Below are 22,290 nucleotides of genomic sequence, written 5' to 3'. Positions count from 1 at the left end.
GTCCCCTTCCTTCATCGCAAACGTGAGGCCTTCTCTGTGTTTGTGAAGAAGGAAAACAGAACAACAAATTTTAGAAATTTGAACTTAGCTCCGGGTGGTTCGAAACTCACCCAGGACCCCGTCCAACTGTACAACAAGTTCATAAACATAATACGGACCTACTCGATGCCTCGAAACACATAAAAAACATCGAAAATAAGAATCGAACCCCAAAACCAAATTAATCAACTTATGAACTTCAAACTTCTTCAACTAGTTCTGAATGCGACGAATCATACTTAGACATCTCGGAATGATGCGAATTTTGCGTACAAGTCATAAATCACCATACAGACCTATTATTAGGCTCGCAATCCCAAACAGACATTCAGAATACCAAAGTCTACTTCAAATAAAGTTTAAAAAAAGTTAAAACCTTCAATGCTCCAACTTACAATATTAAGCGCTGAAATGCTCCCGGATCACCCGAAACTCGATTCGAAAACACGACCAAGTCCAAAATCATCATACAAACCTATTGGAACCATCAAATGCCGGTAACCAGGCCGTCTACTCAAAATATTGACTCAAGTCAAACTTAGCCATCTTAGGCCATTATTGTAACGACCCGACCGGTCGTTTTGCTTTTATAGATCCCCGTTCCCCTAAATAAGACTCCTTGTATGTTCTTTTACTGTTTTATGACTTGTAGTGATGGTTAGTTTGGGCTTGGAAGGGTTCAGGTTGAAATCAAAACACTTGGTTCCTTAATGTTGGCTAAAAAGGGCTAAGTTTGACTTGAGTCAACATTTTTAGTAAACGACCTCATAATCGGGATGTCACGCCCCATCCTCGGGGAGCGCGACTGCCGCTCAACCGAGTGGACCCAGTCAGGCAAGCTTGTCAGACACTTTCTACCCGACTCACTTATGATCAAGAGAGGGCATGTTTTCATTAATTAGATAATGGGAAGATCATTTATACATTACTAAATCATTTCATTCGTTACATCATTGTTAAGTTTCAAAATACACACATCCTTATGATTGAGTGGAACCAAAGTTTAAAACACAACATAATTTGTTGACCTTTCTAACATCCATATACAACCCATATAGTGTCCCTATAAAGATATAAAAGAGTGTTAAGATAGTGCCGGCGACAAGGCCCCGCCTATACCTCAAAACTTGACAACACTATGAACAAGAGATACAATACATGACCTTGGGATGAAGTGCGGCTCACCGAGTCTGCTGGGAAGAGGATGCACCACTAACTACGATCAACACTGTCTGCTATGGAACCACCTGCATCTATTTAAAGATGCAGCACCCCCTGCAAAAGGGACGTTAGTACTGTCGAATAGTACTAGTATGTAAAGCTAAAACACCATCTCAATTGAATGAACAATAATACAAAGTAGAAATAGTCATAAATTCAATAAGAGCTTCAAACAACACTAAAACATCAAGTAAACATCACATAAGTTCTCAAGTCAATTTCCATCTTATTAGGTTGGGGAATCTTTAGTGCCGATATGCCACAATCCGCAATACCACCATTTTCTTACACGGAGTCCGATCTCGACCCGATTGCTCATTTGAGACATCAACCATATGCACAATTTCGATTACCATTTCCAGCACAGTAACCACCATATGTACGGCATAGCGTCGATCACTGCCCGATCGGCTAGGCCATCTCACTCGAGAATCATCCTTTCAATGAGTCATCTCACTTCATGTTTCTTTCACATCTTTTCAATACATTGGCACGAGTGTCCTCATTTATAAAGTCATTCATGGCACTTGGCTAAATTTCACAATTCTAGTTTCCCTTTTTACATTCAACATTATTATCATCATCAACAATACTAAGGCCTATTAGTTAAGACATTAGTACAAATATGAGCAATTTGGGAATCCTAAGCACATAAAGGTTTTTCATACAATTTGGCATAACAATCATTATTCGAATTTGACTTGAAGTACTAACATTTTAACACATATTCCATATTTTGAACACATCCTCAATTGATAAGATAACATGATGAAGCATTAAGGCATTTGGATTACACATTGAGCATATATCTTACATCACAAACATATTCAGAATAGCAACTCTATGATCAATAGGGGGGGGGGGGGGCTTACGCCAATTACGTGAACACCGTAGGATTCCATTCTAAGAAGAAGGGTATTAGCCATACATACCTCAATTGAGCTCCCCTACACTTTAAAATATTCCGGGAATCTTAGCAACACCAATCTATTTTAGAAATATAACAAATTGAACTAAAATTAGGGAAATGATCATGGTTCTAGCTCATTGGAGCATTTTATCAACCACCAAGTGTGCATTTATGAAAGACTTCACCACACCACACACAATTCTTTGCTATCTTTAGCTCACAACCTCCCCACATACTTTAAGAATACATACATGCAAGATATCCACCCCCACACCCAATAATTGTCTTTCTAACTATCCCCTTTTTACTAAATTTTTTAAATTAAAAGCTGGGGTATAGATTCTTACCTTCAATATGAGGACCTTCTTGATAATCTTCAAGGATTGAGCAAGAGTTGTTGGATATTAGTCTGAAGTTTATTCTCTCTCTCTAAGAATCCTCTCCCTCACTCTAGAAATATCAGGAATGAGCTCAAAATAGTCTATGGTATGTGTTTTAACGGAATAGGGTCGGGTTTAAAAATTAGAAAATAGAAGCCCCGACATAGATCTGCGATCGCATATGCGATTGAATAATGCTCCTACGGTCCACAAAGTGGTCCGCATAATTGGCCCTCCGGAGCTGACATCTTCTGCTTCAGTCTGTGACCAGTCTGCGGTCCGCAAACCCGTTCTGTGATTGCATAATGCGTCGCAGAACTACCATCTGAAAAATATCAAGGTTTGATATGCGATCGGAGTGCGGTCCGCAAAATGGTTCTGCGGTCGTATAATGGACCGCAAATAATGACATCAAAAAAGGTCAAAAAGACTGCCTCATTCTGCGGCCATTTTGCGGCCCATAGAGTGATTATGCGGCTCCATAATGAGCCATAGAAACGTACACTTCCGCCAAATATTTTCCTTTAACTCTTCCGTGTACTGTTCAACCCAAAAAGTCCGAGCCGCAGTGAGCAAGCTTGCCGTGAAGAATTTCTACTATTTTTAACCCATAAGCCTATCTGGGAACCACGAAGTTTCAGGTTTCTAGGTAAAGTTTTACGGGACCTTACACGGGATTTGATGGTTCTAATAGGTTCGCGTGATGATTTTGGACTTGGGTGTATGTTTGGATCGTGTTTTGGATGACACGGGAGCGTTTTGGTGCTTAGTAGTAAAAGTTGGTTCATTGAAGGTTTTAAAGTTCTTTAAATTTGGTTTGGAGTAGGTTTTGGTGTTATTGAGGTCCATTTGGGATTCTGAGCCTGGGAATAGTTCCGTATGGTGATTTAAGACTTGCACGCAAAATTTGGTGTCAATCCGAGTAGTTGAGGTATGATTCGGCGCGTTCGGAGTAAGTTGGAAGAACTTTAAGTTGTTAAGTTGATTCTATTGGTTTGGGGGGTGATTCATAGTTTTGGTGTTGATTTCCGTGTTCTGAGGGTTTGAGCAAGTCCGTCTCATGATTCCAAATTTGTTGGTATGTTTGGGCGGGGCCTCGAGGGCCCGGGATGCCATTCAGACGATGAGCGGAAGCCATTTGGCCTTGGTTGAATAGCTGAAGCACCCAGCTTCTGGTGTAATCGCACCTGCAGAGGGGCAGCCACAGGTGCAAGCCCGCAGAAGGGAACTAGCACCCACAGAAGCGACCCAGCGTAGGCAGCCTATAAACCGTAACTACGGACAAGGTGGGCATGTACGCGCGACCGTATAAGCGGTCAAGGTACAGCAGAAGCGGGAGCGCGTGCATGTGCGGCTCGTCTGTCGCAAGAGTGGCATCGCTGAAGCAAGCCATTATTCTGCAAATACGGATTTAGGCTAGCTAAGGGAGGACTGCATCTGCGATGAACCTTCCGCAGATGCGGCGAAGGAACCACAGAAGAGGAAAACCTGTTGGGCAGAACCTTCATTTAAGTCGGGACTTACGACATTTTAGGTTCATTTATTGCATTTCTTGGGCGATTTTTGGAGCTCTTAGAAAGGGGTTTTCACCAGCTAGTTGAGGTAAGTAATTTCTATCTAATGTAAGTTAAATACATAGATTATGGGTACATTTTAACATGTAAAATTGTTAAAATTATGGGTTTAGTTGAAAAACCTAGTTTTTGATAAAGATGAAATTTAACCACGAAAATGATTATGGAATGGGATAAAAATTATATATCTGAGTTCGTAAGGTTATGGGTAATAATTATCTTCAAAAATTTCCAGAATCTAGGCATGTGGGCCTAGGGGTGAATTTTAGGAATCTTCCAATTTGGGTTGGGTAATTACTCTAATAGTTAAATTATGAACTTTTGAACATGTATTGATTAGTTCATATAACATTTGACTAGTTTCGGGTTGTTTGGCACCGAGTTGAAGATTTCAAGTATATTTGTGGACCAGATGTGAGTTTGAGGATGAGGTAAGTCTGTTGCCTAACCTTGTAAGAGGGAACTCATCCCCTAAGGTGTATTTGTTGTGAATTACTTGTTTGGGGAGCTAGGTACGCACTAGGTGACGAGAGCCTGTGTGTATCTATATTTCATGAGACGTCCGGGTAGTTTTAGATTAACATCATGCTTTGTTTGAACTATTATGTCGACCTTGCACATTAATTGTTTTAAATAGAGCTAAGAATAAGGATACTAAGATTTAAATTCTCCAGTATAGATTTCTTATTTTTGGAAAGAATTGAAGAATTATATAATAACTTTGATAAATTCATGTCCACTCGTGTCGCAAGTTTCTTCGCGAGCAAGGTAAATTCCTCTTCTCTCATGGGAGCAGGCCGTTCGCCTCGGCAGGTTAATAGATGCATGTATGGTTCATGTCGTTCGACCCTCGGCAGTGCACACAATATATTATTGGGATCGGGCCGTACGACCTCGGCATAAATCGTGCGTGATAATATTCGTAGCTTAAGTTCACTTGATATTATGTTATGGCTTAAGAAATTATAATTATTACTTTTTAGAAATTTATTTGGAAGTTACTTTTAGTGTAGAATTATTTGTTCACTACTGGTTAATGAGTTATTATATTGTTTACATATTCCATGCTTATTTAGATTTTCTGTATTTTATTGGTTGGCCCATAGTAAGTGTTGATGTTGAGCCCTTGTCACTACTTCTTCTAGGTTAGACTTGATACTTACTGGGTACATGTTGTTTATGTACTCACGCTACACTTCTGCATTAACCGTGTAGGATCTGAGGCAAGTGCATTTGGTATTCATCCCGGCGCGCACTACTGATACTCCGAGACTTAGTGGTGAGCTGCTTACTGAGCCCGTTCTGCAGCACCCGAAGTCTTTCTTTTGTATTTACTTTCTGTCTACTTTATTTCAGACAGTAGCTAGTATTTTGTATATTCTTCTAGTAGCTCATACACTTGTGACACCAGGTCTTGGAATATTACTAGTAGGCACTTAATGATTCTGAGTATTTATTTCACTACACTTGTTCTTATAATTGTTTACATTTTATTATATTAAAATTCTCACTTCTCACTTGTTTAATAATTAAAAATCAATCATTTTAAAGATGTTAAAAAGATCAAATAGATGGCTAGTTCACCGTTGGCTTTCCAAGCGGCAATGTTGGGCGCCATCACGGCCTGTAGGGAAATTGGTCATGACAACGTGGTATCAGAGCACTAGGTTCACATAGGTCTCCCAAGTTATGAGCATGCCTAATAGATTCTTGCGGATCAGCGCGGGGACGTCCGTGCTTATCTTCGAGAGGCTATAGGGTTTTAGGAATACTACTCTTTCTTCATCTCCTATCATGTAGTTGATGTTGCACTAAGTGTCTGTCTTTTATTCTCTCACAGATGGTGAGAAGACGTGTAACAGATGTTCCCGACCTTGGAGGAGCTGCTCCCCCAGTTGCTAGAGGCCGAGGGAGGTCTCCAGTTCATGGTAGAGGACTAGGGCATCCTAGAGTTGCTCCAGTTGTGCCACTAGTGGATCTAGTAGAGGATCCTATTATTGAGGAGCAGGGCAAGGTGCCTGTAGCAGGGCCAGCCCCAGCGGATTTCATGTCTGCAGCGGGATTCCAGGAGGTCATGGGCCGTATGTTGCGGTTCATGGATTCTATGACTCAGGCTGGTTTATTTCCAGCAGACCCAGCCACATATCAGGCGAGAGGGGGAGCACACACTCCTACCGCTCAGGCTCCTGGGCATGCAGCTATCATATATAAGACCCCCGGTGCACTACCGGTGTGCAGAGCCCAGCCAGTGGCAACATCTATACCTGAGCCCAGACCAACTGCAGCTGGCGAGCCGCAGAAGCTATTGGACAGATGGACCAAGCTATACCCTCCTGTCTTTGGAGGTGAACAAAATGAGGATCCCCAAGACTTCATTGATCAGTGTAGGGACAGACTACACAACCTGAGGATATTGGAGTCCCATGGGGTGGACTTTACTACTTTCTAGTTGAAAGGTAGGGCCCATAGATTGCGGCAGTCTTATCTTCTTGGTAGACCAGCAGGTTCTCCTCCTTTGACTTAGGACCAGTTCAAATGTATCTTTATGGATAGGTATATTCCACCCTCTCAGAGGGAAGAGTCGCGGTTTCAGTTTGAGCAGCTCTAGCAGAGTCAGATGTTAGTGACCGATTATGAGGCGAGATTCTCTGAGTTGTCTTTCCATATACTTATGATACTCCCCACAGATGCAGAGAGAGTGCAGAGGTTTGTTGGGGGGTTTACATTCCGGTATCCAGGCCATTATGGCCCGAGAGGTTGAGATGGGGACTTCGTACGAGCTAGTTGTATAGATAGCTCGGAGGATTGTGGGTGTTCAGCGGAGCCGAGAGGAAACGCCATGAGACAACCGATTTTGTTATTATGGAGGGTTCAATTGTGCTCTGTTTAGGGGCAAAGGTCAGTTTGGGAGAGGTCAGCCTAGCAGGCCCACATATCCAGCACCGCTGCCTTCTCGAGGTGCTCCAGCGCAGCCCTACTTCAGTGCCATTCCAGAGAGCTCCTACCGTCCACCAACTATTCAAGGTTCCTCTAGTGGGTATTCAGGCCATCAGGGTCAGTCTTCAGGTCAGCAGTCCACCGCTTCGAGGGGTTATTACGAGTGCGGGGATCTTGGCGACATGAAAAAGTTTTGCCCAGGCTTCGGGACAAGGTAGTGCAGCAGGGTCATCAGCCTATGATTATAGCACCAGCGTCCGGCCGCCCAAAGGCGGAGAGCAGGTGGGTAGGGGCCGCCCTAGAGGTGGAAGCCAATCAGGTAAAGGTCAGCTAGTTGCAAGCCAGTCAGATGGAGGCCAGCAAGTCGGCACTCCAGCTAGGTTCTATGCTTTCCCAGCCGGACCAGATGCAGTGGCCTCAAATGCCGTGATCACATGTATTATTTCTATCTGCGATAGGGATGCTTCGGTACTATTTGATCAAGGGTCTACATATTCATCTGTTTCATCTCTGTTTGCTCATTTCCTATGTGTTTCTTGCGAGTCCTTGGGTACTCCTGTATATGTGTCCACGCCAGTGAGCAATTCTAATATTCTGGATCGTATCTATCGGTGTTGTATTGTGACTTTATGTGGTTATAAGACCAGAGGTGATCTTCTGTTGCTCGATATGACCGACTTTGAGGTCATCTTGGGCATGGACTGGTTATCTCTATATCACGACATCCTTGATTGCCATGCACTGACTGTTACAGTGGTGATGCCAGAGTTGCCTAGATTGGAGTGGAAGGGCTCGTGTGTCAGTGCATCTAGTCGGGTTATCTCTTTCCTGAAGGCTCAACACATGGTCGAGAACTGTTGTCTAGATTATCTAGCTTATGTTCGGGATACTACTGCAGAGACTTCGACGATTGATTCGGTGCTTGTGGTCCGGGAATTCTCTGATGTGTTTCCTTCTGATCTTCCAAGCATGCCACCAGATCGTTATATCGATTTCTGTATTGATCTGGCTCCAGGTACTCAGTCTATCTCTATTCCATCGTACCGCATGGATCCGAAAGAGTTGAAGGAGTTGAAGGAACAACTTGAGGAGTAGCTAGCAAAGTCGTTTGTTAGACCGAGTGTGTCGTCTTGGGGTGCACCGGTGTTATTTGTGAATATGAAATATGGGACTATGCAGATGTGCATTGATTACCGCCAATTGAACAAAGTTACCATGATGAACAAGTACCCATTGCCACGTATTGATGATTTATTTGACCAGTTGTAGGGTTCCAGGGTGTTCTCTAAGATCAACTTGAGATCGGGGTACCATCAGTTGAAGATTTGGGATTCGAATGTTTCGAAGACTGCTTTCTGGACTAGATATGGCCATTACGAGTTTCTAGTGATGTCTTTTGGTTTTACTGACGCCCTAGCGACATTTATAGATTTTATGGACAGGGTGTTCAGGCCATATATTGATTCGTTTGTCATTGTCTTCATTGATGACATTTTGATCTACTCGCGTAGCATGGAGGAGCACAAGCATCATTTGAGAGTGGTGCTTCAGACCTTGCGGGAACAGAAGCTATATGCTAAGTTCTCCAAGTGCAAGTTCTGGTTAGATTTTGTGGTATTCACGGGACATGTTGTATCACGCGAGGGAATTAAGGTAGATCCCAAGAAGATCGAGGCAGTTCAGAGTTGGCCTCGTCATACCACGACAACTAATATCAGGAGCTTCTTGGGGTTAATAGGTTATTATCACCGTTTTGTGGAGGGCTTCTCATCTCTGCAACACCTTTGACTAGATTGACCCAGAAGGGTGCTCCGTTCCGATAGTCTGATGTTTGTGAGGTGAGTTTTCAGAAGCTCAAGACTGCATTCACTTTAGCAGCGGTGTTAGTGTTTCCTCCGGTTCAGTGATGTATACTGTGTATTGCGACGCTTCACGAGTTGGCCTGGTTGTGTATTGATGCATGAGGGGAGAGTTATTGCATATGTTTCACGTCAACTAAAGCTCTACGAGAAGAATTACCCTGTACACGATGTGGAGTTGGCCGTTATTGTTCATGCTCTTAAGATCTGGAGGTATTATCTTTATCGGGTATCCTGTGAGGTTTACACTGATTATCGCAGCTTGCAGCATTTGTTCAAGCAAAAAGATCTCAATTTGAGGCAGCGCAGGTGGCTTGAGTTACTAAAGGATTATGATATTACCATCCTTTATTATCTGGGCAAGGCGAATGTAGTTATGGATGCCTTGAGCAGAAAGGCGGGGAGTATGGGTAGTTTGGCATTCATTTCTGCAGAGGAGGGGCCACTAGCATTGGACATTCAGTCCTTGGCTAACAGACTTGTGAGGTTGGATATTTCAGAGCCCAGCCGAGTTTTTGCATGCGTCGTTTCCCAGTCTTTACTATTTGAGAAAATCAAGGCTCGTCAATTTGATGATCCGCACTTGTTGGTTCTCAGGGAGACGATACTACGAGGTGGTGCCAAGGAGGTTACTATCGGCGAGGATGGTGTTCTGCGACTCCGGGGTCGTCTAAGTGTTCCCAATACTGATGGGCTGAGGGAAAAGATTCTAGAGGAGGCACACAATTCTCGATATTCTATTCATCCAGGTGCTACGAAGATGTATCACAAACTGAGGAAGCATTATTGGTGGCGGTGGATGAAGAAGGACATAGTCAAGTATGTAGCGAGATGTCTAAATTGCCAACAGGTTAAGTATGAGCACCAGAGGCAAGGTGGCCTACTCTAGAAGATGACTATACCTAAGTGGAAATAGAAGCGCATTACTATAGACTTCGTAGCTGGGTTGCCGCGGACCTTGCGGAAGTTTGATGCATTTTGGGTCATTATCGATAGGTTGACCAAGTTGGCACACTTCATTCCGATTGTGACCACGTATTCTTCAGAGTGGTTGGCCCACATTTACATTCAGGAGATTGTTCGGTTGCATGGTGTGCCTATTTCCATCATATCAGGTAGAGGCCCTCAATTTACTTCACATTTCTGGAGGCCAATACAGAGTGAGTTGGGGACCTGGGTAGAGCTCAGCACAGCCTTTCATCCGTAGACCAACGGGCAGTCGGAGCGGACGATTCAGATCCTGGAGGATATGCTCAGAGCATGTATGATCCGCTTCGGAGGGCAATGGGATCGATTCTTGACTTTGGCTGAGCTTGCATACAACAATAGTTATCAGTCTAGCATCGAGATGGCTCTCTTTAAGGCTTTATATGGTCGGCGATGTCGTTCGCATGGTTTGAGCCTGGCGAGGCTAAGTTATATGGTACTAATTTAGTGAAGGATGCCTTGAAAAGGTAAAGTTGATTCAGAAGCAACTTCGCATAGCATAGTCCAAACAGAAGAGTTACGCGAATTAGAAGGCGCGTGATTTATCATTTATGGTGGGCGAGAAGGTTCTCTTGAAAGTCTCATCGATGAAGGGAATCATAAGGTTCGGGAAGAAGGGAAAGTTGAGCCCAAGGTTTATAGGTCCATTTGAGGTGTTCAGACGAGTTGGGGAGGTTGCTTATGAGCTTGCTCTGCCTCCCAGTCTATCGGGAGTTCATCCGGTTTTCCACGTGTCTATGCTGCGAAGGTATCATGCCGACAGGTCACATGTGTTAGACTACAACATGGTCCGGTTAGATAAGAGCTTGGGTTATGAGGAGGAGTCAGTTGCCATTGTTGATAGGCAGGTTCGCCAATTGAGGTCCAAGAAGATTTCTGCGGTAAAGTTCAGTGGAGGGATCAACGAGTCGAGGAGGCGACTAGGGAGACTGAGGAGGACATACACAGCAAATATCCACACTTATTCGGCACTCCAAGTATGATTCTAGACCTGTTCGAGGACGAACGTTTGTTTAAGAGGTGGAGAATGTAATGATCCGACCAGTCGTTTTGCTTTCTAGATCCCCGTTCCCCTATATAAGACACTCCGTATGTGCTTTTACTGTTTTATGACTTGCGAGGATGGTTAGTTCGGGCTTGGAAGAGTTCGGGTTGAAATCAGAACAATTGGTTCCTTAATATTGGCTAAAAAGGGCTAAGTTTGACTTGAGTCAACAGTTTTAGTAAACGACTTCGGAATCGAGATTTGACTATTCCAATAGGTTCGTATGATGATTTTGGACTTGGGCGTATGTTCGGATCGAGTTTTAGATGGACCGGGAGCGTTCCGGCGCTTCATTGTGAAAGTTGGCTCATTGAAGGTTTTAAAGTTCTTTAAATTTGGTTTGGAGTAGGTTTTGGTGTTATCAAGGTCCGTTTGAAATTCCGAGCCTAGGAATAGTTCCGTATGGTGATTTAAGACTTGCACGCAAAAGTTGGTGTCAATCTAAGTAGTTTAGGTATGATTCGGCGCGTTGGGAGTAAGTTGGAAGAACATGAAGTTTATAAGTTGATTCGATTTGGTTTGGGGGGTGATTCTTAGTTTTGGTGTTGTTTCCCGCATTCCGAGGGTTCGAGCAAGTCCGTCTCATGATTTCACACTTGTTGGTATGTTTGGGCGGGGCCTGGGATGCCAGTCGGACGATGCGCGGAAGTTATTTGGCCTTGGTTAAATAGCTGAAGCACCCAGCTTCTGGTGCAATCGCATCTGCAGAGGGGCAGCCCCAGGTGCGAGCTCGTAGAAGGGAACCAGCACCCGCAAAAGCGGCCCAGTATAGGCAGCCTATAAAACTCAAATGCGGACAAGGTGGGTGCATATGCGCCACCGCAGTTACGGTCAAGGGACCGCGGAAGCGGGAGCGGGTGCATGTGCGGCTCGTCTGCCGCAGGAGCGGCATCACAGAAGCGAGCCATTATTTCGCAAATGGAGATTCAGGCCAGCTAAGGGAGGACCACATCTGCGATGAGCCTTCCGCAGATGCGGAGCCGCAGATGTGATCAAGGAACCGAAGAAACAGAAAAAATGTTGGGCAGAACCTTCATTTAAGCCGGGACTTAAGACATTTTAGGTTCATTTATTGCATTCCTTGGGAGATTTTTGGAGCTCTTAGAGAGGGGTTTTCACTAGCTATTTGAGGTAAGTAATTTCTATCTAATGTAAGTTAAATACATAGAGTATGGGTAGATTTTAACATGTAAAATTGTGAAAATTATTGAAAAACCTAGGTTTTGATATAAATGGAATTTAACCACGAAAATGATTATGGAATGGGATGAAAATTATATATTTGAGTTCGTAAGGTTATGGGTAACAATTATCTTTAAAAATTTTCGGAATCCAGGTACGTCGGCCCAGGGGTGAATTTTAGCAATCTTCCAATTTGGGTTGGGTAACTACTCTAATAGTTAAATTATAAACTTTTAAAAAACATGTATTGATTAATTTATTTAACATTTGACAAGTTTCGGGTTATTTGGCACCGAGTTGAAGATTTAAAGCATATTTGTGGACCGGAAGTGAGTTTGAGGACGAGGTAAGTCTGTTGCCTAACCTTGTAAGAGGGAACTCATCTCCTTAGGTGTATTTGTTGTGAATTACTTGTGTGGGGAGCTACATACGTACTAGGTGACGAGAGTCTGTGCATAGCTATATTTCATGAGATGTCCGGGTAGTTTTAGATTCACATCATGCTTTGTTTGCACTGTTATGTTGATCATGCACATTAATTGTTTTAAATAGAGTTGAGAATAAGGAAACTTAAATTGTTTAATATTTGATATTTATTGTTTTATTTAATTCATGTCCAAATAGGATTTATAGTTAGAGTTAATATAGGAATAGGCTTTCATGTTTTTAGTTGAAATAGGTGTCGTACTATTATATATAGAGGTATTAGTAGTTTATTTTATGTGTAGAGATTTGTACAAAATTGTGAGAAGAATTATAGAGAGCTTTCAAAGATTTGATACAGTAATTTTCCTTCATATTGGTATCAGAGCTTCTACGATCTTGGGAGAGAATCAAATAGCTTACGCTGCCGGCGGGCGGCACTAGCCAATATGTGCTGCACGTCTGGCCATTGAGTATGTTAGCAAACGTCAAGCCAATAATATATGCATGGAGAACAATCATGTTGAGAAGAATTGAGCAAAAAGAATACAAACTTTCAAGAGATGCAAGCAAATATGGCACAAGAGGAAGAGGCTCTTCTCTAAAAAGTAGAGAAGCGGTCAAGAAAAAATAATAATTTGGGAGCTGGTGACAGGTGCAACAACAATTAGGTGTTAGTGACAAAGTGCATCAATAAGAGTTGAAGAAAAGTGCTTCAACAAAATTGGGTGTTGGTGACAAAGTGGACTAGCAAGGGTTGGAGACAAGTGCTTTAGAAAAATTAGGTGTTGGTGACATAGTGCATTAATGGGAGTTGTAGACAAGTGCTTCAACAAATCGGGTGTTGGTGAGAAAGGGCATCAACGTTAGTTGAAGACATGTGTTTCAACAAAATTAAGTTTTGGGGAAAAATTGCATCAGCGGGAGTTGGAGATGGGTGCTTCAACAAAATTTGGTGTTGATGACAAAGTGCATCAACTAGAATTGAAGACAAGTGCTTCATCAATTGGTTGTTGGTGACAAAGTGCATTAACGAGAGTTGAAGACAAGTGTTTGAACAAAATTAAGTGTTGGTGACAAAGTGCATCAATGCATGTTGAATACAGGTGCTTCAACAAAATTGGTTGTTGGTGGCAAAGTACATCAACAAGGGTTGGAGACATGTACTTCAACAAAAGTAGAAGATTGGAGAGAAGTGCTCCAATACAACAAAAGTCGTATACAACTTTGAATTATGTGTGAATGTTGGAAAACTAATTTAGAGTTGTAGTAAGAGATCTAAGTTTTTAGAATTTGTTATTTGGTAGTTTATTTAATTCATATCTAAATAGGATTTGTAGTCATAATTAATATAGGAATAGACTTTCCAGTTTTTAGTTGAAATAAGTTCCATACTATTATAAATAGGGGTATTAGTAGTCTGGCCATTAAGTATGTTGGCAAACGTCAAGCCAATAACATATGCATAGAGAACAATCATGTTGAGAAGGATTGAGCAAAAAGAATGCAAACTTTAAAGCGGTGCAAGCAAATATGGCACAAGAGGAAGAGGCTCTTCTCTAAAAACTAGAGAAGCGATCAAGAAAAAATATTATTTTGGAGGCAGGTGACAGGTGCATCAGCAATTGGGTGTTGGTGACAAAGTACATCTATGAGAATTGAAGAAAAGTGCTTCAATAAAATTAGGTGTTGGTGACAAAATGGATCAACAGGTGTTGGATACAAGTTCCTTAGAAAAATTAGGTGTTGGTGACATAGTGCATCAATGGGAGTTGTAGACAAGTGCTTCAACAAATTGGGTGTTGGTGACAAAGGGCATCAACGTTAGTTGAAGACATGTACTTCAACAAAATTAGGTTTTGGGAAAAAGTGCATCAACGGGAGTTGGAGACATGTGCTTCAGCAAAATAGGTGTTGACGACAAACTGCATTAATGGGAGTCGAAGACAAGCGTTTCAACACAATTAGTTGTTGGTGACTAAGTGCATTAATGAGAGTTGAAGACAAGTGTTTGAACAAAATTAAGTGTTGGTGACAAAGTGCATCAATGCATGTTGAAGACAGGTGCTTCAACAAAATTGGTTGTTGGTGGCAAAGTACATCAACAAGGGTTGGAAACATGTACTTCAACAAAAGTAGAAGATTGGAGAGAAGTGCTCCAATACAACAAAAGTCGTATACAACTTTGAATTATGAGAGAATGTTGGAAAACTAATTCAGAGTTGTAGTAGGAAATCTAAATTTTTTGAATTTGTTATTTGCTAGTTTATTTAATTGATGTCTAAATAGGATTTGTAGTCATAATTAATATAGGAATAGACTTTCTTGTTTTTAGTTGAAATAAGTTTCGTACTATTATAAATAGGGGTATTAGTAGTCTGGCCATTGAGTATGTTGGCAAATGTCAAGCCAACAATATTTGCATGGAGAACAATCATGTTGAGAAGGATTGAGCAATAAGAATGCAAACTTTAAAGTGGTGCAAACAAATATGGCACAAGAGGAAGGGCTCTTCTCTAAAAAGTAGAGAAGCGGTCAAGAAAAAATAATAATTTGGGAGTAGGTGACAGGTGCATCAGCAATTAGGTATTCGTGAAGAAGTTCATCAATGAGAGTTGAAGAAAAGTGATTCAACAAAATTGGGTGTTAGTGACAAAGTGGACCAACGGGTGTTGGAGACAAGTTCTTTAGAAAAATTTGGTGTTGGTGGCTTAGTGCATTAATGGGAGTTGTAGACAAGTGCTTCAACAAATCGGGTATTGGTGAGAAAGGGCATCAACGTTAGTTGAAGACATGTGCTTCAACAAAATTAGGTTTTGGGGAAAAAGTGCACCAACGGGAGTTGGAGACAGGGGCTTCAACAAAATAGGTGTTGACGACAAAGTGCATCAATAGGAGTTGAAGACAAGCGTTTCAACACAATTAGTTGTTGGTGACAAAGTGTATTAACGAGAGTTGAAGACAAGTGTTTCAACAAAATTGAGTATTGCTAACAAAGTGCATCAACGGGTATTGAAGACATGTGCTTCAACAAAATTGGTTGTTGGTGGCAAAGTACATCAACAAGGCTGGGAGACATGTACTTCAACAGAAGTAGAATATTGGAGAGAAGTGCTCCAATACAACAAAAGTCGTATACAACTTTGAATTATGAGAGAATGTTGGAAAACTAATTCAGAGTTGTAGAAGGAAATCTAAATTTTTAGGATTTGTTCTTTTCTAGTTTATTTAATTCATGTCTAAATAGGATTTGTAGTCATAATTAATATAGGAATAGACTTTCTTGTTTTTAGTTGAAATAAGTTTCATACTATTATAAATAGGGGTATTAGTAGTCTGGCCATTGAGTATGTCGGCAAACGTCAAGCCAATAATATATGCATGGAGAACAATCATGTTGAGAAGGATTGAGCAATAAGAATGCAATTTTTAAAGTGGTGCAAGCAAATATGACACAAGAGGAAGAGGCTCTTCTCTAAAAAGTAGAGAAGCGGTCAAGAAAAAATAATAATTTGGGAGCAGGTGACAGGTGCATCAGCAATTAGGTGTTCGTGACAAAGTGCATCAATGAGAGTTGAAGAAAGTGCTTCAACAAAATTGGGTGTTGGTGACAAAGTGGACCAATGGGTGTTGGAGACAAGTGCTTTAGAAAAATTAGGTGTTGGTGACATAGTGCATTAATGGGAGTTGTAGACAAGTGCTTCAACAAATCGGGTGTTGGTGAGAAAGGGCATCAACGTTTGTTGAAGACATGTGCTTCAACAAAATTAGGTTTTGGGAAAAAAGTGCATCAACGGGAGTTGGAGCCAGGTACTTCAACGGAATAGGTGTTGACGACAAAGTGCATCAATGGGAGTTGAAGACAAGCGTTTCAACACAATTAGTTGTTGGTGACAAAGTGCATTAACGAGAGTTGAGGAGAAGTGTTTCAACAAAATTGAGTACTGCTAACAAAGTGCATCAACGGGTATTGAAGACATGTGCTTCAACAAAATTGGTTGTTGGTGGCAAAGTACATCAACAAGGGTTGGAGACATGTACTTCAATAGAAGTAGAAGATTGGAGATAAGTGCTCCAATACAATAAAAGTCGTATACAACTTTGAATTATGAGAGAATGTTGGAAAACTAATTCAGAGTTGTAGTAGGAAATCTAATTTTATAGGATTTGTTATTTGCTAGTTTATTTAATTCATGTCTAAATAGGATTTGTAGTCATAATTAATATAGGAATAGACTTTCCTGTTTTTAGTTGAAATAAGTTTCGTACTATTATAAATTGGGGTATTAGTAGTCTGGCCATTGAGTATGTTGGCAAACGTCAAGCCAATAATAAATGCATGGAGAACAATCATGTTGAGAAGGATTGAGCAATAAGAATGCAAACTTTAAAGTGGTGCAAGCAAATATGGCACAAGAGGAAGAGGCTCTTCTCTAAAAAGTAGAGAAGCGGTCAAGAAAAAATAATAATTTGGGAGCAGGTGACAGGTGCATCAGCAATTAGGTGTTCGTGACAAAGTGCATCAATAAGAGTTGAAGAAAAGTGCTTCAACAAAATTTGGTGTTGGTGACAAAGTGGACCAAGTGGTGTTGGAGGCAAGTGCTTTAGAAAAATTAGTTGTTGTTGACATAGTGCATTAATGGGAGTTGTAGACATGTGCTTCAACAAATCGGGTGTTGGTGAGAAAGGGTATCAACGTTTGTTGAAGACATGTGCTTCAACAAAATTAGGTTTTGGGGAAAAAGTACTTCAACGGGAGTTGGAGACAGGTGCTTCAACAAAATAGGTGTTGACGACAAAGTGCATAAATGGGAGTTGAAGACAAGCGTTTCAACACAATTAGTTGTTGGTGTCAAAGTGCATTAACGAGAGTTGAAGATAAGTGTTTCAACAAAATTGAGTATACAAAGTGCATCGACGGGTGTTGAAGACAGGTGCTTCAACAAAATTGGTTGTTGGTGGCAAAGTACATCAACAAGGGTTTGAGACATGTGCTTCAACAGAAGTAGAAGATTGGAGAGAAATGCTCCAATACAACAAAAGTCGTATACAACTTTGAATTATGAGAGAATGTTGGAAAACTAATTCAGAGTTGTAGTAGGAAATCCAAATTTTTAGGATTTGTTGTTTGCTAATTTATTTAATTCATGTCTAAATAGGATTTGCAGTCACAAGTAATATAGGAATAGGCTTTCATCTTTTTAGTTGAAATAAGTTTCGTACAATTATAAATAGGGGTATTAGTAATTTTTTTTATTATGTGGAGAATTGTGAAAAGTATTATGAGAAGAATTGTAGAGAGCTTTCAATGATTTAATACAATAATTTTCCTTCACTGAACTTTTTATTCATTTTCCCAGACCAAAAAAATCACCGAGCATTTGCTTTGTAAATATGCTATATATTTCAAAATTCTAATATCCCTAACATCTTGAATCAAGAGTCGAATTTAAACAACTTGGAGGCAACTCCATGCCGGTGGCAGTTCCGTGGGCATTATCACATGACGAGATAGCGGGCCCACCAGCGCCATTATATACCAAATTGATTTCTGTAAGGTTGATTCCCTGGCAAGGAAATGAAGCACTGCAATTCAAAGTAACAGCTGCCACTGAACTAGAAGTTCCTCTTATGTTATTGAATGTCACGTCCTTGATTTGCACTGAGCTCGCCTACAAAACAAAGGAGAGTGTTGCCATCATGTGATATAAAGAATATCCAAATGAACATTTTCATGTTTGATATTACGTATGATATTTTGTCGAAAAATATTTTTCATGAGATAGTCTTTTATTTTTATTTTTGTGTGTTTGGAATACTAAAAGTATGTTTTTGATCCAAGAAAACATTTTTCATCAAAAGGGAAAAAAGGATTTCCGTCACTTCAATGCAGTAGTGTTTCGGTTGCCGCTGGTGGTGGTGGAGTCAGCTGTGTGTCGTTGAGGATGAAAAGGAAGTGGAAGAGAGAAGAGAACTCTCAAGAAAAGTTGGCTTCAATATTTTTTCGTATATTTCCACGAAGAACAATGGATGGGAAGATGTGATTCATTATTTTTCCCTTTTTATATATTTTCTATTTTCATTTATTTCGCATCTCTTTTTGATTTATGAAAATTTAGTAAATTTTCTTTTTCATGGTTTATTATTCATCCATGTAGCTACCATCCAATATAACTACCGTCATATCCCCTTAACCAATTATTTTACTAAGAATTCTAATAATGTAATGTTTAGTTTCTTATCTGTTTTTTGTTGTTTCCTTTTTGTTTTCAAATTAAAGTTACCTAAATTTAAAATATTGCTATAGAGTTATGATTTCTAAGGAATTAAAGTTGAATACTTACTAGACTAAGGGATTAACACAATTTCTTATATTTAAAACAATTATTAGCCACTAGCTTATCCAGTAATACGTAAGTGATATTAATTTGGAACCATACAAAATCTATTATTTATGTAAGTTGAGTTAGAAAGTTGTGCCATTTTTAGTTCTTGTTTTGCTCCTCTAAGTACTGTCCTCTTTCCCTAATATTTTAACATAGCTACTACTTTTCAATTTAAACATAGTATTGCTATAAAGTAATATATTGTTCAATACTTCACTTTTTTCCTTTCTGCCCTTGTATTTTGACACCAAATGTTGTGGAAGACTAGCCATAAACGGTTTTCTTTAATAGGGATCCTATTCTTCTACTAACATTTATGGTTGTGTATTTCTAGGATGGTATTAAACAAAGTTGTTTGAAGAATCTGCGTTGTTTTGGAGAAGCGCATTATTTGACTATGAATTGAGATCAATATATTGTTTTGAAGTAAGGGTAAAGAGAATGAGGAAATAAATAAACAGAGACTCCATATTTTGAAGTTTTAGAAAGGAAGAAAGGATTGGATGCAGGAGTTTTCATGCAAGAGAGGGATACATTTAATAGATGGCCTCTACTTTTTTAGAAAGAAAAAAAATTCTTCTCTTTTATCCTTTTCTGTTTCCTTCTCCGTTTACTTTTTGTTTAAGTTTATTGGTGACAAATTAATGAGAAACTATCAATATTATGGAACATATGTGTAAACAACTAATAGAAAGAACTAAGAAATAAAATATTAAGAAAAAGGCCTTAGAGAAAGAAAAGAAAGCAAGCGACAAGGAGGCGATGGAGAAAAGGACAATGCAAGTACCTGACTGCTGCAAGGAGGCGATGGACAATAATGTTGATCGATAATGATAGGATTTCTGACATTATCCATGAAAATATCCTCAAAATTTATACTTGTGGCACTACCAGACTCCGATGGTGCCCAAGTCTTAATCCTGGCGCCATTTTGAGTAGCAATGAGAGTGCAATTTTTGACATGTATGTCTGTGACGACTTCATTTTGTGCCTTCCCTAAGCTTCCAATGCTTATTCCATGGCCAGGGCCACAAGTGATCCCTGAAATGTTGATGCTTTGGCTGCCGTTGATCATAGATATACAATCGTCTCCAGTGCCAATGTTTGAATCCAAAACTTGGATGTTGGTGGAGACGCCCATGTGAATGCCGTCAGTGTTAGGGCTATCGCCTGGTGCGGTTAGGTTAACATGACTAAATGTCACGTTATTGCACCTAAAGAGGTCGAAATGGAAACTCTTGCTATTGATTGAGTTTATGTCGTGCACCGCCGCATTTTCGACAAAATCTAATTTCAGTGTCTGGTTCAAGTTTAAAAAAATACAATATTAAGTTTTTAATAACTTCACATTATAACCACAAAAAGAAGTATTTTGTAACCACGTAAATGGTGAAAGAAATTTTGTAATGTCACTATTTTTTGATTTGCTATACTTCTATGATTGAGTAATATGGTAAATGCACTTTTACGGCGAAACTGGATTTAGTCCAATTATCGATATGCCAAATATACGAATAAGTTTATTCAGAATAAAAATATATCGGAATAAATTACACAAAAATGACAAATAACATAAAATTTATGCAAAGTTAAACTTACAATAGGAAGGGTTGGGCAATTAGAATTCTTGGAAGTATCAAAATAAGGCCAAGCTGAAGCTCCTTGTCCATCTAAAGTTCCGCCTCCTTCAATCTCTAAGCCATTCACATATTGAAAGGAAATCCAAGTGGAATTGCAGAATAGAGAAGGATCTGTTGCAGCTTTAACAACTCCTTGGATTTGGAAGATCATGGATCCACTGCATGGCCCGATAAAATTTGCAGCATATACCATGTATTCCCCTGAAGGTATCAAGAATTTGGCTGTTCCATTCCATTGGCATGCATCCTTCCAAGTACTCAACAATGCCTTCCAAAATAAATCAATAAATAAAAAATAGAGACTTAATTAAATAATTATTAGACACTGAATTTTCATATATACAATGACAATTATATGTAGTCATGTTGACAAAAAGGGCAACATTATACATGTAATAATGACTTTTGAATAACAATATCATCTTTTTCTTTTTTTATTAATTTTTAGGACAGTTATACCGACTTCCTTTTTTTATCCTTCCCAAAAGCTTTCCACTTTGCTTCATTTATGACGCATATCCACAATCTCACGGTTGGAAGTGGAGAGTGCTTACCATTTAAACAACATTCTCTTGTCTTATACCTCATGTTTCAGCATGTAACGCATACATTCCTTATGATTTTAGATTTGTAGTAAAACTCCTTTCTGTAAATTTTTGTGCAGCAAAACACAATACTTAACTCTTCAAGTGGAAAATTCACCGCTTAATTAAGCTTTAATTCTATTGTTTTTCGTGTACTAGAACTATAACCGCACATTCTATTGAAATAATGATCTAATCCTACTATTTACACACTTACAAACATAAAAAAACTCATATGAAACATAAGTTGACATTACACATAAAGGAAAAGCTTGTCTATTTGGGAACTATAATATTTTTTATGCCAAATATGAAAGAAAGTGTGCAAACATATAGTTTTACTCGTGTGACAGTATGATTTTGTCAATATTTTTCATCCGTCTAGAATTTGTGCAAGAATTCATACGATAGACACATTTAAAGATAAAATGGCTGGTTCTCACCTTACTATTATCTGTCTTTCCATCTGCTATAGCACCATAGGATTGGACATTGAAGAGCTTCTCCTCTGCACTACTGCACCCAAGAATAAGGCATAATAGAAAGGCTATTCCGAAACTAGAAATTAAAGCCATTTATTTATTAGGTTTCTTTTTACTTTCTTCATCACTTGCCTTTATATATATACACCTCCAATTTCTCTCATACTTTCAAATCATTATTCATTCATTAATTTTTTACCTTAGTAGTCTTGCATTGAGAAGAATATATATCATAAAAAGAATTTGTTTCTATTACACTAAGAGATTCTATAGATGTAATGGGTTAATAAGCAAGGAAAGTGAATCGATATCTTGAATGAATATCATGGAAAGTTTATTAAACTGCCAGCTAGACTTATGAGATCCATTTAGGTTATTCTTTTACAAGAGGATATCCTAGTGACCGAAAAACAATATAGTTAAAGTCAAGTGAGACGTGAAAGCTTTACATTATTTTTAAATCAACTCAATGCCAAGATTCATCCGAAGCAAATTATCACATTAACAATGCTGGAGAGACTTCCCTTTCAAAAAAAGCAAACAAAAAAAAAAAACAGAATTATCATTTTTTCTTAATGAAATTACAATTTTTTTTTTTTTTTGGTACAAAACGTGTGCAGAACAATTTAGAAAGCGATTGA

The 22,290-nt window shown here is 39.6% G+C and overlaps 2 protein-coding genes across 2 annotated transcripts; both read right to left on the bottom strand.

Annotated features, from left to right (window-relative positions):
- Window positions 1-17,919: 17,919 nt before the first annotated feature.
- Window positions 17,920-20,237, bottom strand: LOC109238178 (exopolygalacturonase-like). The gene is made up of 2 exons (XM_019404609.1): window positions 19,731-20,237; window positions 17,920-18,229 (listed from the first exon to the last, which is right to left on the bottom strand). Exons 1-2 carry the CDS (start codon window positions 20,082-20,084, stop codon window positions 17,981-17,983), a joined length of 603 nt encoding a protein of 200 aa, XP_019260154.1. The 5' UTR covers window positions 20,085-20,237; the 3' UTR covers window positions 17,920-17,980.
- Window positions 20,238-20,287: 50 nt separating this feature from the next.
- LOC109238176 (exopolygalacturonase-like) lies at window positions 20,288-21,742 on the bottom strand. Its single transcript, XM_019404608.1, has 3 exons — window positions 21,611-21,742; window positions 20,543-20,851; window positions 20,288-20,419 (listed from the first exon to the last, which is right to left on the bottom strand). The coding sequence occupies exons 1-3, from the start codon at window positions 21,740-21,742 to the stop codon at window positions 20,288-20,290; spliced, it is 573 nt and encodes a 190-aa protein (XP_019260153.1).
- Between the last annotated feature and the right edge of the window lie 548 nt (window positions 21,743-22,290).

The sequence above is a fragment of the Nicotiana attenuata genome, unplaced genomic scaffold (assembly GCF_001879085.1).
Source record: "Nicotiana attenuata strain UT unplaced genomic scaffold, NIATTr2, whole genome shotgun sequence".
Taxonomy (NCBI): Eukaryota; Viridiplantae; Streptophyta; class Magnoliopsida; order Solanales; family Solanaceae; genus Nicotiana; species Nicotiana attenuata.
Note: the sequence above shows the minus strand (reverse complement) of the source record. Positions and strands in the feature narration are given on the sequence as shown.

Coding starts and splice junctions, on each gene's coding strand:
- LOC109238178 (XM_019404609.1), bottom strand. CDS start 20,084: ATGGGCGTCTCCACCAACATCCAAGTTTTGGATTCAAACATTGGCACT. Junction 18,230..19,730: donor CGCCTCCTTGCAGCAGTCAG/GTACTTGCATTG, acceptor TTTGTTTTGTAG/GCGAGCTCAGTGCAAATCAA.
- LOC109238176 (XM_019404608.1), bottom strand. CDS start 21,742: ATGGCTTTAATTTCTAGTTTCGGAATAGCCTTTCTATTATGCCTTATT. Junction 20,852..21,610: donor GAAAGACAGATAATAGTAAG/GTGAGAACCAGC, acceptor TTATTTTGGAAG/GCATTGTTGAGTACTTGGAA. Junction 20,420..20,542: donor ATTGCCCAACCCTTCCTATT/GTAAGTTTAACT, acceptor GACTAAATCCAG/TTTCGCCGTAAAAGTGCATT.